Source organism: Plodia interpunctella, chromosome 4 (genome assembly GCF_027563975.2).
Source record: "Plodia interpunctella isolate USDA-ARS_2022_Savannah chromosome 4, ilPloInte3.2, whole genome shotgun sequence".
Lineage (NCBI taxonomy): Eukaryota > Metazoa > Arthropoda > Insecta > Lepidoptera > Pyralidae > Plodia > Plodia interpunctella.
Window position 1 is genome coordinate 7,418,057 of NC_071297.1, and position 17,013 is coordinate 7,435,069.

Sequence of the window (17,013 nt, forward strand, 5' to 3'; positions counted from 1 at the left end):
TCGACTTAAATGGCTGTAGCAAGTCAAAAAATCAGAAAATCGAAAAATAGAGTGATAAAACAGAAGCGTAATACTCGAATACATGGTCGATTGCCCGCATGATCCTACTAACTAAACATTTATACTCCTATATATGCTATTAAAAATGATAGGAGTATTCTTTTTATCATAAGAATTACAGACAATATTTACAAGTAACGAGGAATTTCTTATTTAGGAGTAAATTCACACTGGCCATCCCGCTGCTGACCCCATGTTGTGTTTGACCTAATCTCAGCAAATCAGTTTTTACCGTATAACCCGACCATTTACAAATGAACGATTTTTCTAATATTTATGCATCACTTTAAGATGGCACCCCACCGCGGAGTGATGTTAATTAATCGGCATTTCATCAATATCATATTGTTATGGTTTTAATTTTTTGGGACCTCCCGTAGTAAAGAACGGGTCAGCTCAATTGGTTCGGTTTGTGTTGACAGCGACTCAACACACATTCCCACGAGCTTCTCAATCAGGTTTTGTTATAGTCAAGTACCAAAATATGGCGACCAATAGTCGGCATTATATTAGTCGGCATGAAATTTTGGTAATAGCTTGATTTAGTTCCTTGCGAAGGGTGTGTAACTTGAATAACTTACAATAAATAGTAGATAGGTAGTTACCTAAAATACCTAAAATAAATCTTATCTCTTCATAATAGTAGTATGGAAGTTTATGCGTAACTACGCATAAACTTCCATACTACTATTATGAAGAGATAAGATTTATTTTTGTTTGTAATGAATAAACCCAAAAACTATTGAACCGGTTTTGATGAAATTTGGCACAGATATACCTAGACAAAACGTTTATGAATAACATAGGCTATTTTTATTAAGCTTTTACCAGAGCGAAGCCGGAACAGGCTGCTAGTACTTGCATAAATTAAATGTTTTTATTTGGTCTACTATATTTTCTACTTATCCACAATCGTCCGATAACTTTCGAATATTTTTTGATAATTTTCAGCATCCTTCAAACAGGATGATGAAAATAATAATATTAATTGAACAAAAATGCAACAATTTTCAACAATCTTCTCACATATTCGTGTAAAAGTCAACCAAGAGAAAGGGTCGTAAACAAGACATTTTTTTCTTGAGCGATGAGCTAGCAACCTAATCAATCTCAATTCCACTGACAAATGAAGCCTTTGAGTTTCGTGTCTCTTGGCTCTGTCTACCCCGTAAGGGATAAAGATGTGATATATCTGTAAGAATGCAACGATGATAGGTAAAAATACAACCTTTTTTTTTTTTTTTATTTTTACGTTCAAATCCCGAATTTCTAATATAAGGAAGATGTCTTCATCTTAGGCATTTTGCACAAAAACCATAGACTGAACTGGTTCACATGCTGGGCGCCATTTTATTTATTTATAGCGCTGTAAAACCTTCGAATAGTAATTAGTTTTATGGTCATTTTATTTCTTTGACAAGACTACTAAGGCAATAAGGTTGTAGCCGTTTTATTTTAGGAGAAAATCAAAAAGGCAAATTGCTTAAATAAATTTAAATTATATACGCTGTAAGTAAATTAAGATACAAATAACAAGATAATTTTCTTCTGTTATTTTCTTCTATTCGTTTCTTTCTATCGTAACAAAATAAAAAAGATAAAAAACACCTAGCTAAAATACTTAGTCACAAGTAGAAATTTTCGTAAACTACAACAACTATCAATTACAGAAATTTACGATTATTAATTATCTAACAAAGACCCACTATTTATCATGAAGTATTTAAATGCGTTATTATTGTCGCCTCTATTTACGCTGACCCTAAATTTTACCACCTCGATAGAATCTTGCCTTCTTGAACTGATCTGATTGAAACGTCGAATTGAATATATGGTAGCCAAACATCTTTCCCTATTTTGTTTATTAGAGAGGCGATAGTTATTGAAGGCAGGCAAGAGAGATAAGTCAACTATTACATTTACAAAATTACGAAAGACTTTGTGACTCTCGCCGAAATAAGAAAGGGACAAAATAAATACTCAAATCACGTCCCATAAAACATTTAGCAGCAGTTCTAAAATACAATCCGTCGCAATCGAAATTAAACAATGATTACCAAAATTGATATTACATAATAAGCTGCAATTATACTACAAACATTCCGCAAGTAGCATTTTGACAATCGAAATATACCACTGTCATACACGTATGCATCATTGTTCGTACTTAGCTCAAAAACTGATACGAACATTAAGCGACATGTAATTTGAAATGATTGCTGGTCATTTATAAAAGTGCCTTCCGACGTGCGACTGAAGTTCAGTGACCAGTAACATATAAACACTTCAATATATCGTATTTTATCTTATTAAAAAAAAAAGATTAATGGAATATTACGCCGCAAACTTGACTAAAGTAAAAAATAATTAGATTTATTTAGCCCCAAAGCGAGGGTTGTGTTATATGAATATAGAATACTAACTTAACTAGACTACTGCAATTTTAAAACAATAACATATTATAAATTACTATTAATAAAAATATATTATTTTCCAATCGTGGCGAGTGTATCGAATCCGGGACCTCTGGTGTAGCAGTCCAAAGGATGATGACTATTAAGGCCACAAAGGGTTTATTTATTATAATTTTAGATAGTAAGCGTTAATTTAGATATTTCACTAATAACTTTGAAAACAAACAAATTTAACCAAAACTAATCACAAGTAAGATAATGAGATCAAATAGTCAAACAAACCTAAACAGATAAAACATTCACGGCGACTCATGTTCACATTTACTAATCTAACCACGTTCGCATGTCTCCAATTTGTAATTCGAATGCCACCAACCACCACGGATAATAAAAATCTGGCGCCATCTCATCACAGATTATAACACGTTCACCATAATGACGGGAAAATTATAAATACGTGACGTATCGAGGCTCTTTTGTTTTTTTTAGAAAAGTAAAAGTCCCGACCTCTATCCATAGTAGCGCGTATTCGGAAGTCAAATTGTCGATGCGACTTGAATATGAATCGAGACACATTGTTATGAATGAATGAATCGTTTTGTTTCCGAGTAATCGTTGTCCTTTTATGGAAAGTACTTTCGGGTTACAAAAATATTTATGAATGGTTTTGTTATTATGTAATAAAATAGGTTAAAAAAAGTATATTAATAGTTTTATACAATATGGTCTAAATGAAAAATGTATTTTAATAGATAGATAGATCTTAAAGGTCTTATAGAAATTAGAGCATCTTATACTTAATAAGTACTTACGCGAAATATAAAAAAAAATAGACTCATGCCTTCTCAAACATAGGTATGCTTAAACATAGTATTCCAATTAGAACCATTGCCGATTTCCATACTAACTAGAAATAATATACTTTACACGAAAATGGGAATACCTCTAAGATGATAAATTTGCTTTACTGCTATAGGTTAACTATTCGAATGCGCGTTTTTGATAAGGCTCATTTTATAGTAATTCAAGTAAAAAATAGGTTTTTCCTCCTTTCTATGCCAGTTCCCGTTATTTGAAATCAGTTCTCTGCATTTTTTGCGCTCAGTGGCTCAATCCGCGATTGTCTTTTCATCTCGAGGCTCCAGTCTCATGTCTTTTGATATGGTCGACCGACATATAAGCATGGAAGAATAACATACGTGATTCTAACAAGATCAATTCCAATAAACAGGTCTTGGATTATTTTCTTTATGTAGATTCTATTCTAATCAGAGAACTTCTGTTTCGTATTTATGTTACATTTTCTAACTTTTCCTTACGAACAAAAAAGGAAATAAGTACCTATGTACTACATGATGATTTTAAATAATATGAAGTAATTAAAGAAATAAAGATGGAAAACACATGAAAAGTAAAAACTACATCTTAATAAAATCTAAGAATTATTAGTCGTCATTACGCGTTCGTAGTTTATAAATGTATTCTATTATCTTATTGAGATGTTTTCATACTACCATTAAATCGAATAAAGCGTTAATGTCCAATCTAGTCGCACGCTAGCATCACATTTCACCAGTTTCTTTCATTTCTTTGTCAATTATTCTTTTATTTTTCGCCAAAAAAATATATAAAAATGTGATGGCGGCATTAGTGTGCAGCTAGATTGCATGTTAATAAGCGATAGACAATTATATTGCATAGCTTGCGTAGTTAGTGAGCGGTACCGGACGACGACTACAAATCTACAGCTAGTTAGAACCTCTCTAAGCCGTGATTGGAGGAGGGCGGCCCGCCTCCGAGAGGAACTCTGAACAATAGGCCGAATAGCAACGGTACTTGCGTTTTACAATCCAATACCTACTCTCTCGTAAGTGCATTTGAAGCGAGTTCGTTTTTTTAATTAGAAAAGTTAAATGAGCTTTTTTTAATTAGAAAATTTACGAAGAAGTTTAAAAATGGAATTATAGATATTTTATTAAAATTAACAATTTATGAATATTATAACATTATACATAAGATTTTAAACTTTATGCAGTAAGTATCAATTTAAAAAATCACCAATGTATGAATACCGTTGTTTTCATTGCCAAGCACACATTGTTTTAAAGTGATTAAATCGGCACCTTTTGAAGAGGCTCTCCATCACGTTCCCACAAAGTATTAACATTAAATCTGTAATGCCACTAATCACCAAAATTTACAGATAATAAATGGTTTTCTTACATACCCTGCAATTTGGACGGTAATAGGTTCTTGAGAAAAATACTAATTAATAAAATTGTCGTGTGCGATTAGCCACGTGGGTTAACACGGCTCGTGGTACCCGGGGGGAATCCAAAGCCGCAATTATAGCAACACATTAATTCATATAATTGAGTAGCCCACTCTTATTACGCCAAGAGAAAATATAGCCTGATTTTGGCAGCCCGTTGAAAAGCAACGTATGGTTGATCATTTGTGATCACGAAGTCAGAGTTTACTTTTCAGTCGCATCATCTTTAAATTTCTTGCTCTGTGTACCCCGTAGCGGATGAATACGTGATACTATCCTTTGTGTATCTGATTCAACATTCGTATAATTATTTTTATTATATTAGTATTTATATATGTTACTTTCAAAGTTGACAAATTGACTTGAGCAAACCAAACCGAAACTTTTTATTACCTGTCTGAAAAAAATTGATCACCTAATATATTTGATCAATTATTGAATATTCGCAATCAGGATCCGCAATTTACCGGTTAAAAACGGCTTTAGGTTTTTACTCAGAAACCGCTGCATTCTCCATCTTCGTTAGTGTGTTGTACGTCTATATCAACAGAGTAATTGTGTGGCTGTAAAAGCAATTTTTAACTTAAATGTAACCACCCGTGGCAAAAAATTAAGTGGTCGCCTTATACTGTATTGATTTTTGTAAGTAAAAATCCTACATGCAAAATCAAATTAACTTTATTTAGACTTATTTATTTATTTTATACACACATATTTTAACAGATTATTTTAACGCAAGTACTATTTATCAATTGAATATTAATAAGTAACTATAAATAATAACAGGAATCAATTATGTATAAATTATATAATTATCAATTATAAATTAACATCAATATTCAAATACACGACGCGAATAGGAATAGAGCTTATTATTATAGCCTTGGCAGGCAAAAATAACATTCCCATGAAGGGTTAGGTATACAAGGGTCAGGCTGACGGCCGGTTGGAAAGTCACAGACAAATCTTCAAAATTTTAAGATTATATATATTATTTTTTTATTCTCACCTCGAGTTTACCGCCTCACTGCCCCGAATGAAACCGAGAATATGTAAGAATGAGAGAGAGAACCTCGAGAATATAATGTATGAAACATTGAATGCAATATGTTGTCTTAGGTGTGGCCTTATTACATATAATCCACAATCTCATAGATTTTCCCCAGGCTATTTTAAACACATCTAGCCGTTTAAGATCAGAAATAAGAGAATCAAGAAATAATTTAACATTCGATACCTACAACATAAGATAGAAGAATCTTATGATGAAGATTCGCCATTTGTTTGTTCGGTGAATAATTGCTGTGTTGGTTAAAAAAAAGAATTAGCTTATACGTGTTGCAGAACCTTACACCATGAAAATAAAATAACCAAGCATAGAGGCGCAGCACAGTCGAATCTTACAATTTATTACGATATTTATTAACTTGTAAATACTAGTGTCGATGAAAAATCGATAGTTTCACCATCGTATATTATCGATATAGTCAACAGTATAATCAAATACTATCAAAGAATGCTAGTCAGTCACACGCGATTATCTCAACAGTATAAAACAATTGACGGTGTTACTATCGATATTTTTTTCAATTTCAAATAGGTAAATGTATTCTTGATAACGCTGCCTCGTTTTGCGATAATCTATCGATACTATGAACGGAAATCGTGCGATATGGAAGAACAGTCAGAAAATCGCTCAGATGAATAAGAGACTATTGTATAAGCTTTGATTATCGATATTCAGTCGATCGGAAACACTAGTAAATTCATTGAATCGGAATGCACTTTGCGCATTTTTAATATTTCATCGCGAGAGGTACGAGTTTATTTCACGTACTCCGTGTTATTTATAGATTAGTAAGTTAACTTTGAGTAATAACCGAGTTTATTGAAGTAAATATTTAATAACTGCAATTCAAAAGGAATCGACGAGGACACGTCATAAATTGTAACCACAAAGCCGGCTTATTAACAATATTGATATTGATAAATATCAAGTTTCAAGGCATATCTTAATTAATATATTAAATAAATATATTAGGACAAATCACACAGATTGAGCTAGCCCCAAAGTAAGTTCGAGACTTGTGTTATGGGATACTAACTCAACGATACTATATATTTTATAACAAATACATATATAGATAAACATCCAAGACCCGGGCCAATCAGAAAAAGATCATTTTCCATTATGACCCGACCGGGGATCGAACCCGGGACCTCTCGGTCCAGTGGCAAGAACTTTACCACTGCGCCACCGAGGTCGTCAAACACAAATTAAATAATTGAAATTTTACACAAATTTCAATTATTTGGTATTGGGTTTATTGCTGTCAATGTGTGAAATATTGACTACAATACGAATACAAGTTTTATTAATAATACCATGCTATACAATGACCGAAACGAAAAATTTGTAGTATTACTAATATTATCAACTAACAAATTAAACGAATGTAATAATTAAATCTAAAGTTATTTGTTTAGATTTTATGGGAGTTGTAAAAATTTGTACTACTTTTCCTCGAAGAATTCATCCATGTTAATTTAAAAAGTGGGACTTCAACGACTAGAAAAAAAAAGAAGTCCAAATATAATAATAAATATCAAAATTTGAGGAGGAATTTACGCATAGGTAAATAGTGCATACATTAAACTTAATAACGGGTTTGATATTCTACTTTAGGACCCTGAAAAAGAAAATATTATGCAAAACGCAACAAAATTATTGCCCTTAAAGTAACGACCCTGTGCACACTTCGCTGTAATGTTGTATAAATAAGCTTCTCATCTGCATACCATGTACTTACTTATCTAAGTTAACTTAAAGCCTTCTATACTTAGACACGACGATCATGTTTGGCCATTTAATCAAATGTTCTATGATGGGATGCCTACGGCACCGCGTAATGTTGATTATGACAGATCATAGAAAGAAGGACATGAATGAAACAAGAATAAAGGCATCGTCAAATTAGATGTTGAATTTAAACGGCGCGCCACTAGCGTTTAGACAAAATGGTATAATTTGCGCACATTAAAGTTAACATCAGAAATGATGGTGCACGGTTCCTCAAATTATTGTGAAGAAATTTTTTAATTTTAATATTTTTAGCTTGTTTTTATGTAGTAAATTACTCTTAATAACTAATAAGAAGATATTATTATGATAAAAAATAATAACTGAAATAACTAATAAGAATAAAATATAACCTACATTTCATTCTTATTAGTTTTTAGTTTTTCAATTTATTTTTGTTTCTTCTTCATATTTTGTAATAGGTATAACAAAGATTCTTACATTTTAATTCCGATAGAAAAGACATCAACGATCCAGTCACGGTTCCAATTGGTTTTCTTCGAAAACGTTACATTTTTTATTGACGTAGTGCAAATGGAAAATCTAATAAGTATCTGAAGAATTAGAAACAATTTATTACTGAGTAAAATCTTTCTCATTGTATTTTATGTTTTATGTCGGTAGTTCGCTGAAGTAAAAACAAAAAATTTAAAACGGCAAAGAAAAATTATATACGTGCAGCCACTATTATTTCTAAAAGTCAATTGCCATAACTCCTTTTTTTCATGATCTGCTAGATCTTGCTTTCAAGAACAGAATGCGTCTGTCGCGTGGTTGCCTGCTATTAGCCAACTTGGGCGCCTCACTTGCAAGTCCTACATAATATAATAGTACTACGGTCTTGCTACTAGTCAACGGTAGCCTATAAATTACACGAATTATACAGTGCGGTGGAGCACACGTGATATATTGTGGAGGCTACGATGGAGCGTGTCAGCGGTCGACGCGAAATTATACACTGAATTAAAAATAAAGCGGTGTTGATAAATCTTGTTAAATCAAGGTTGTGGGTTTCTTTGGAGCCGGCAGTATATTAAAAACACATTTTTAATTCCAATATACAGTGAAATTAAAATTGTTGTAATTTTTTAGTGCTTCAATCAATTTGATAGGTAGTTTTTCTGTGTAGGCCGATAACAATTTTAAGATACTTTGAAAAAAAATGAAATCGGTAAATACAAATGGTACTGAACTAAACTAGGTAAAGTTACTTTTCATTATTATATAAAAATAATTATTATTTTATATCTAAGTAAATATTATTGCTTGGTTCCTTGTCAGTTATTCCTCTGTTCTTTCATTTTGTGTAATTTTCAACCGATCTGAGTCTGGGTTTGTTTTTACATCTTCGCCCATAGAAAACATGTTGCACACACAACTTGTTGGGAAACTAGCTGGCCCGTGGTTTGTTTTAACTTTTTTTTATCAACGTGTTCAGTTCAGTCAGGTGTTATGATAAAATATTTTGTCATCAAAATTAAACCGTGAATGCAAATATTTGTACGAACGATGTTAATCATAAATTTCAAAGATAATTTCATATGAACCCAAAAACCAAATTCTGTATTTTCTTTATATTTCACTAAAAATAATGACTTAAGATTCACTATGTTTAATTGTCATTAAATTATATACTATATATTGACAAAGTTCTAACAGCTGGTAGTACATATATATTCAGTATTAACCACCAAGAGATATTTTTCAATTTCGAAAAATGCGTTTTTAAATATTCGCTGCTTACCATCGAATGTTCAAAGTTTATTACTATGCAGTTGGCAATACATTGCTATTTCGTAAATTACAGACCTCAAGCTAGAAGTTACAGCTTACGGCTGGCAACCCCACGTTATTTACCAAGAGAAAGCTTTGGATAGCGTTTGTCATGATAACAATCAGAATCTATCTGTGTCCGCAGACGTGGTATTAACATTTGTAATGCGTTAACTCTCGCTGAAGTTGAAATAAAACTACATTTGATAGAGGATTAAATGACCCTTTGGTGTGGTAGATTGTACTCACCTGATTGTGGCTTATTATGATGATTTTGTTCATTACTGTGCCACTTTAACACGCCTCTGTACATCATTACGTCTACAATGAAAACTTATTTTTTATCAAAAGAAGTGTAAGAATAAAAACAGATCAAGGTAAATATTTTATACATTATTAATATAATAATGCTGAAAAGTTTCTTTCTAATTTCTACAGCTTAGAGTCCGATTAATTATATATATATATTTCCAGAGAAAGCTTTATTTCGCATAAATAATAAATAAATAAATATATTTGTCCTAAACAAATTACACAGATTTTGCTAGCCCCAAAGTAATTTCTAGACTTGTGTTATGGGATACTAACTCAACGGTACTATATTTTATAACATATACATATATAGATAAATATTCAAGGCTCGAGCCAATCAGAAAAAGATCATTTTCCATCATGACCCGACCGGAGATCGAACCCGGGACCTCTCGGTTCAGAGGCAAGCACTATACCACTGCGCCACCAAGGTCACATAAATGAATGGATACATCTCTCTATGGGATAATTTCGCAGTTGCTATCACAGTTTTTGTATTTTGCAGATGTGTTTTCATACTGCAATAATATTACATAAAACAAATTATTTTCTTTCATCTGATAGATGAGGTTGCGCTCAGGCATACATTGCATCTGGTTGTAGGTATACTGAATTTCATAATTCTTACAAGAGCGAACTGTTGGTTGTAATATGATGTAGGTAGCTGGTACTTGATACGTATGAAAACAAGTATTTGATGGTGACTGTGCACTGAACGATGATTACGGGGACCTGTGACGTTTCCTCAGATTGAAACCGATGCGGTTATTAAAAATTACAATAAATTCAACAATGACAGGCTAATTATTGGGCTGCGTGCAATTTGCTTTTATGCGCAGAAGCCGAAGTCGAAACATCTTGCGTTCCATTAACCTGATGCAGTGTAGATCGATTAAATGATCAATCAATATTTAGACGACATGTCAATTCATTCTTTAGTTATGCTGATCACAAACATTGTAATCAATTTTTATTAAACAAAGCAGTAGTCCACCCTTTACATATATTTTTTATTGTTAGTTATAGTATATTTTTTATAGTTTAACTTAGTTTTCAGTAAATAAAACAAATAAATAAATAAACATACATAAGTAATATTTAATAATAAATAATGGAAATGGTTATTTACTAAAGAAAAACTATTATATTGTAGCATCTGTGTACATACTTCAAATGCAAAAAAGACATTTATACGTATTTGAAATGAAAATGTACTGTATATTTACGAACACATCACGTTTTAAACACAAATACGACATCGCCTCTCGCTTAAAAATGTTAAACAAGATCACAATAATCATCTCTCACAAAAGATTACAACATAAAATATTGACTTTAAAGAAAATTAATAAGAACATGGCCGTTGAGCTCATTTAATAAGCCATTGATTATATCGCCACACAATAACATACGCAATTAACCAACAAGGGACAAAGGATTGTCTTCATTATATCATAATTAATTGCTTTATATTCTCTCTGCCTACTTGCTAATTGGTTTGCTACTGGTTAAGTAAGTAGGCTATTTAAATAAATACGCAAATCATGTAAAAGTCGAAATTATTATAAAAATTTAATCCAGGCTAATAAGAATTTTTGGGTGTAGTTTTAACGCTAACACTCTCATTATGATCCGACCAGGGAATATATTATTGTATCATAATTAATTGTTTCAGATTCCGTCTGCCTACTTGCTAATTGGTTTGCTACTAAATATGTAACTAAGCTATTAAATAAGTATTAAAATCTTGTAAAAGGCGAAATTATTTTCTTATAAGAATTAAATCCGAGCTAACAAGAATTCATATCAATACGACACCTGTCGGTACAATTCCGAACTTTTGCTTTATTTTTATTTCCACCCCACCTTTTTAACCCCTACGAAGCTACGTAGCGCCATCTATGGGGCGATCAAGCTTGTGTGACGATAACGATGGCATAAAATATAGGCTTAGTTCAGTTTAATAAGGGTTGTTGTAGATGGCGTATAGAGCGCTTTTAGGGGTTAATGATTGTAGAGGAACGAAATCGAATGTTGATATATTTTCTGCTTCTAAAAATATCTTGATGAAAACTATTACCTACTAAAATAGGTATTTTTCAGTCATATTATTGTATGAAGGTTATTATTTAACTTGCAAATACCGTGCGAAGAAATTAAATACGTCTTATATTATATACCTAAGTATATGGTCATTAGTTTTGTTGATATGTATTAAAAAATATGAGAAGACCGTACTAAGTGACTCCCTAGTACGTATACTTACTTTATAACACAACTTTACTTTATAACGCAATCTGAGACGTGTAAAACATAATTTTAATACATTAATTTATTTCAAATAGAAACCAAATTTAAAATTAAATAGAACATAACGATAATAATTGTATGATAGAACATAATGAATTTAAATCTAAATAGAATACCATTTTTTTGTTTTATTGTTAAATTGAACTGTTTAGTTATTTTACTTTTATAATTGTAAAAAATATATAATATTTACTTAAAATAATTAAATTTAAAGGTATAGATAAACTGAAATACTAATAGTATTAAAATAATAGAAAAAATCGACGCAATAATAACAAAATAGGTAATTATAAAAACAATACAAATGAAACAAAAATCATAGATGGCAATACAAACAGGTGATCTGGCACCACCCGCTCAGCTTGTAGAAAATGTCGCGCGCCGCCGCCGCACCTGTCCACCTGACCCTCAGTGGCTAGTGTTATAGTATTCTATAGTAGACCTCAATGCCAATGAAGTTTCGGAAATTTTCTGATTACATGAAAATCTGCACTAATATTTTAAACGCAAGTTTGTTTATTTTTCCTTCTTTTTCAGGTAAATTGATGACATTTTGTGAGTGAAGAAGAGGTCGAAAGGAGAGGGAAATAAGGTATTTTATAATGGAAAGAGCGAGGAATAGCTAGTCTAAAAAATATAGAACGAAATATATAACAGCATTAACTATGTACAATGCTGCAAGAAAACCGAATGGTAAGACAAATTTGTATTTTTTGTACATGCATCGCATCTCAAATAAAACAAATATGAAATTAAGGAATGAAGGAGAAAAACAAGTTCATAATTAGTATAGGTTTTTACGGGTCTGCAGTTTAATATACAAAATTCCAACAACTTGTACAGACTAAAAGAGTGCTAATGATATAAAAATTAACAATCAAATAAATCGCCTGCGGCGATTTGCAAGTGTAGTGTTGGTTAATCTATGGTTACGCATTGACGTTGCAATGGACACCTGCTGTATGCGATTATAACCCATTACACCTCCGTGGTTTTATACGCGGTACCAAAATGAAAACATAAATATAGACAAGATAACAATAAGTAAAATGCCGAAGATTTTTTAGCTCACACATAGTAGTTTAGTATGCCGTAGCGTGCCGAAGTGGAGCATACATGTAAAATGCAAAATAAATTCCCAACTGCTCTGCAAGTACATGCGTAGCGTAACAATGCAATGAACAATAAAATATCCCTAAGAGTGTGTACAACTTTCTTGTGAACAATGAACAATATTACAAAAAAGTTTATGAAGCTTATTAAGGGCAACAAAAGCTCGGGACATTAATAAAACAATATCGTCGCTGATACGTTTACAGCACCTATTCTCCTTAACGACTTCTAAATAGACGATGCGAACGGATCCCGTCCTCCGAACAAGGTAATGGACGGGATAATTACGCGCAACGACGTGCAACAATAGCGGCGCGAGCTTACTGCTCTATGGCATAATAAGCGCCGGCGTATTTTGATCAGAGTGGTGCAAGTAGCGGAGTGCGGGGCGTGGGGCGCGGCGGGCAGCCCGTGCGCCGGCGACGGAGCGGCGCGCGCGCACGGCACGCGCCCCACCGCCGCGCCGCGCGTCCGCCGCCCGCCGGCGCGAGCGCTACTTAGCGTCGGGGGTGCGCGCCACCTCCGCCAATCCACCGGCGACCTCCGCGGCACGCACTCGTGCGCTCTCGATATACTCTCCACTTGTTTACGTTCGCGATGCCGATGGCGGCGATTCACGCTTATCAGAATCTTGGTGTCGATCAGAAACTGACGCACCTACAAACTGCGGGGCAGAGAAGGCTCGCACCTGCTCCTATTGATGCCTCTCGGTGTAAGAAAAAGACTTACCTGCATCAACCTTACCCGGCTCAACCTGCTTCAGTGGCCAGAAGAAATGCAAGAGAACGGAACAGAGTGAAGCAAGTGAACAATGGATTTGCGCAACTTCGTCAACACATCCCATCAGCTGTCACAGCAGCATTGGCTGGAGGAAGGGGTTCATCTCGTAAATTAAGCAAAGTGGACACATTGAGATTAGCAGTGGAATACATCAAGAGTCTGAAACGATTATTAGAAGAGGGCGAAGAAGGATGCTCAGATACACAAATTGGGCTAAGTTTAAATACAAGTGGTCCCCAAACTCCTCCATCATCGGAAGAATCACATTCACCTGCTCCATCATTAATATCTGAAAGCTCTGCAGGACCTAATTGTCATGATGCATATGATTCATATGAACCCATGAGTCCGGAGGACGAAGAATTGTTAGATGTCATATCATGGTGGCAACAACAGTGATTTAAGGTAAGAATTAATTTATTTTTCTAACATTGGCATAACTTGTTAAAAATGATAAGACACCTTCTGAATTTGTTGAATGAAGTCTTCAAAAAGTGTTAACTCAAAGTAATCTTCATAGCTTTGATAACAACATTTTTATCTCTTTGTTGACCTAAGTCGCGACGTTTGTTGATTCATTGTTGTTATCATTGAATTAATATTTAAAAAATCGGGAAATAAATGTATTTTCTACTAAATCTGCCAAAAAGTTAGTCATCGTAATATTTTAAAGAGCTTTAGATACAAGTTTTTTCTTCCATGCGTTAGTCACGGTTACCTACGGGGTCGATCCTGCTCCTCGCCTTTATGTTGCACAACTTGAATGGGTCTTCACTGCCTGCAGGCAAAAAGCAAACACATAAATACTATTATGGTTGCGCATTGAACCATCGGATAGACTTTATCTTTCATTGTTAAATTAGGATGGCACAATAGCATGTCCCCGACAAAAGCGAATTTTAAAATATGTCGTTCCATAAAAGCTCTGATCTAGGTAGATATTTTTTCTCTCGTATAAATAAAAAAGTTGCCTAAGTTTTATAGATAGCGTCGAGACGGGACCCGCATTCCTTCTTCATATTTACGGCAATAACAGACGGCAATTACTTCTAACAATCTGTGGTTTGCCCCGCATCTAGTGAGAAAATTGCACATAAAAAGTGGCCTATTCTAATAAAAGTATGCTTCTGCTATCCATCACAAGTGGAAACAGGTTTTGTTTACATTTCATCACATCCCTTACAATAAGATGGGACATCCGGTCACTAAGGACTTTTCCCTCGGGCGCATATGGTCAGATGTTGTGGGTTGGTAAAACAAGTAGCAGTTTTTGTAACAATCCGAAATTAATACTGCAAAAAAAGTCGAGGGATTCATCGTCGGCTATTAATTTATTTTGCCGGAAGACGAAATCTCAAGAGGAAATAGAAGGGCGGTGCGCGAGCACACGTGTTACAATATTTGCTAGACTATAGGTAAACATCTGTTGATACAAGTTCAGTATTCATGGGAATCAACTGGCGTCATACACCAATCAATGAAGACTTTGTTAACAAAATTCCTCTTACGTTTATTGAGAAAAGATATCTTTAATACTAAAATGTTTTTTTTTCTTGTTCACAGGAACCGTGCATTACGGTGATCAAAGAGAGGCTATAGAGCGGCTTGTGAAAAACAAGTATTTCTCGAGAGCAGTTCGAGCGACGAGCGCGAGGGACTCTGAGAGAACCTTTAATTAAGCGCAATCAGTATATTCTTAATGAGAGGGGATAATGGTGGACTACAACGACCTCATCGATGCATTCCGCCGACCGGCCACCGAACGAATAACCTTAAACGCATTTCATACATCGATGGAATAGCAAAATAAAGACTGAATTCATCATTTGTTCCACATAAGCATTTAGATTATATTAAGATTCCAGATATTGCTGTGCCTTATATTATTACGACTTCCAATTAAGTATTAGTATTAACATAGTTTATTATCGTTATCTAGTCATTACTGTTAAGTTTAGTATTTAAGAACTCTTCCTCAGGTTTTGTAGATTGTGACTTTTACCTAGTATTAGTTGTTACCTTTTAGTATGGCTTTGTGCTATAAAACTCGTGAATATGTTAAAATTTTTCGATATCTTGAGACAAAGACTTTGAGTGTAAATATATAATTATAGTACCGTAACAAAGATTCCTAATATTATAAGATTTTTATCAAGAGAACTGTTTATAGTTTGTAAAAAGCAAATATCAGTAATCAACCGAATGGTTGTTTCTGTAAATAAATATTATAAAAGAAGACGCAGTACTTTTTATTTCCTTACATAAGCCTGTTTAAACAGATCAGTTAATCCAATTTTCGAACCTGAAGACCGCAAATGAAAAATAAAAGAAATTACAAAAATAACATTAAAAAGAAAAACCTTGAACGAGAGGTAACCAGCAGCGACTAGTTGATATAAATTGGAATTAATGGAAGAACAAAATACCTACGCGATATTAACTTGTATGTAATGTTACAAGATTCAGTTAAATTATGTCGATAGAAAGAGCACTAAGTAAAATTCTAGACCAGGCGCACAACGCGAACATGCATGTCGCATAAACAAATAATTGCGTTAACCAAATCAACACATTTTGATTTTTTTTTATCTTCACGTCGCAGATCTCGAAGGCTAGATCGGTAGACAGATTGCTAGAACATCGTCCATGAAAAGAATCTCCTTTTCCTTATTGATTTCCTTTAACGTTAACATGAGAAAGTTGGACATGAAGGTTTACAGAAAAGATGGAGAAAGAGATAAAAAGACTGTGTGAGGATACGAATGATTGAAGGTAGACGCGAGTATGACATGAAATAGAGACTTGTGGAAAGAAAACACATATTATATATTGTTCCAAATGATGGGAGTTGACGTAAGATGAAAAACTATTGAAAATTATTTGTAACGATTTTAGATATAACTAAAACGATTAGGTACGTTTCCATTAGTTTATCCTAGGTCAGATATCACAAACAGTACACTTGCTGATGACCGATTTATCTGTTCATGAATTATTTATAAGATTTTTAAGCATCTATCCTACGTCCTATGCTATACACTCGAAGCCATGTCCTGTTTTTTTACAATATCACACACAAAACATTGCAGAATTTAAATAACAAAGCAGTGTGCACACGT

At 33.5% G+C, this 17,013-nt stretch overlaps 1 protein-coding gene across 1 annotated transcript; it reads left to right on the plus strand.

The window, feature by feature from the left end:
- The first annotated feature begins 13,631 nt into the window (after window positions 1–13,631).
- On the plus strand, window positions 13,632–16,124 carry LOC128669593 (achaete-scute complex protein T3-like). The gene is made up of 2 exons (XM_053744507.1): window positions 13,632–14,299; window positions 15,458–16,124. Exon 1 carries the CDS (start codon window positions 13,712–13,714, stop codon window positions 14,291–14,293), a length of 582 nt encoding a protein of 193 aa, XP_053600482.1. The 5' UTR covers window positions 13,632–13,711; the 3' UTR covers window positions 14,294–14,299; window positions 15,458–16,124.
- The last annotated feature ends 889 nt before the right edge of the window (window positions 16,125–17,013 follow it).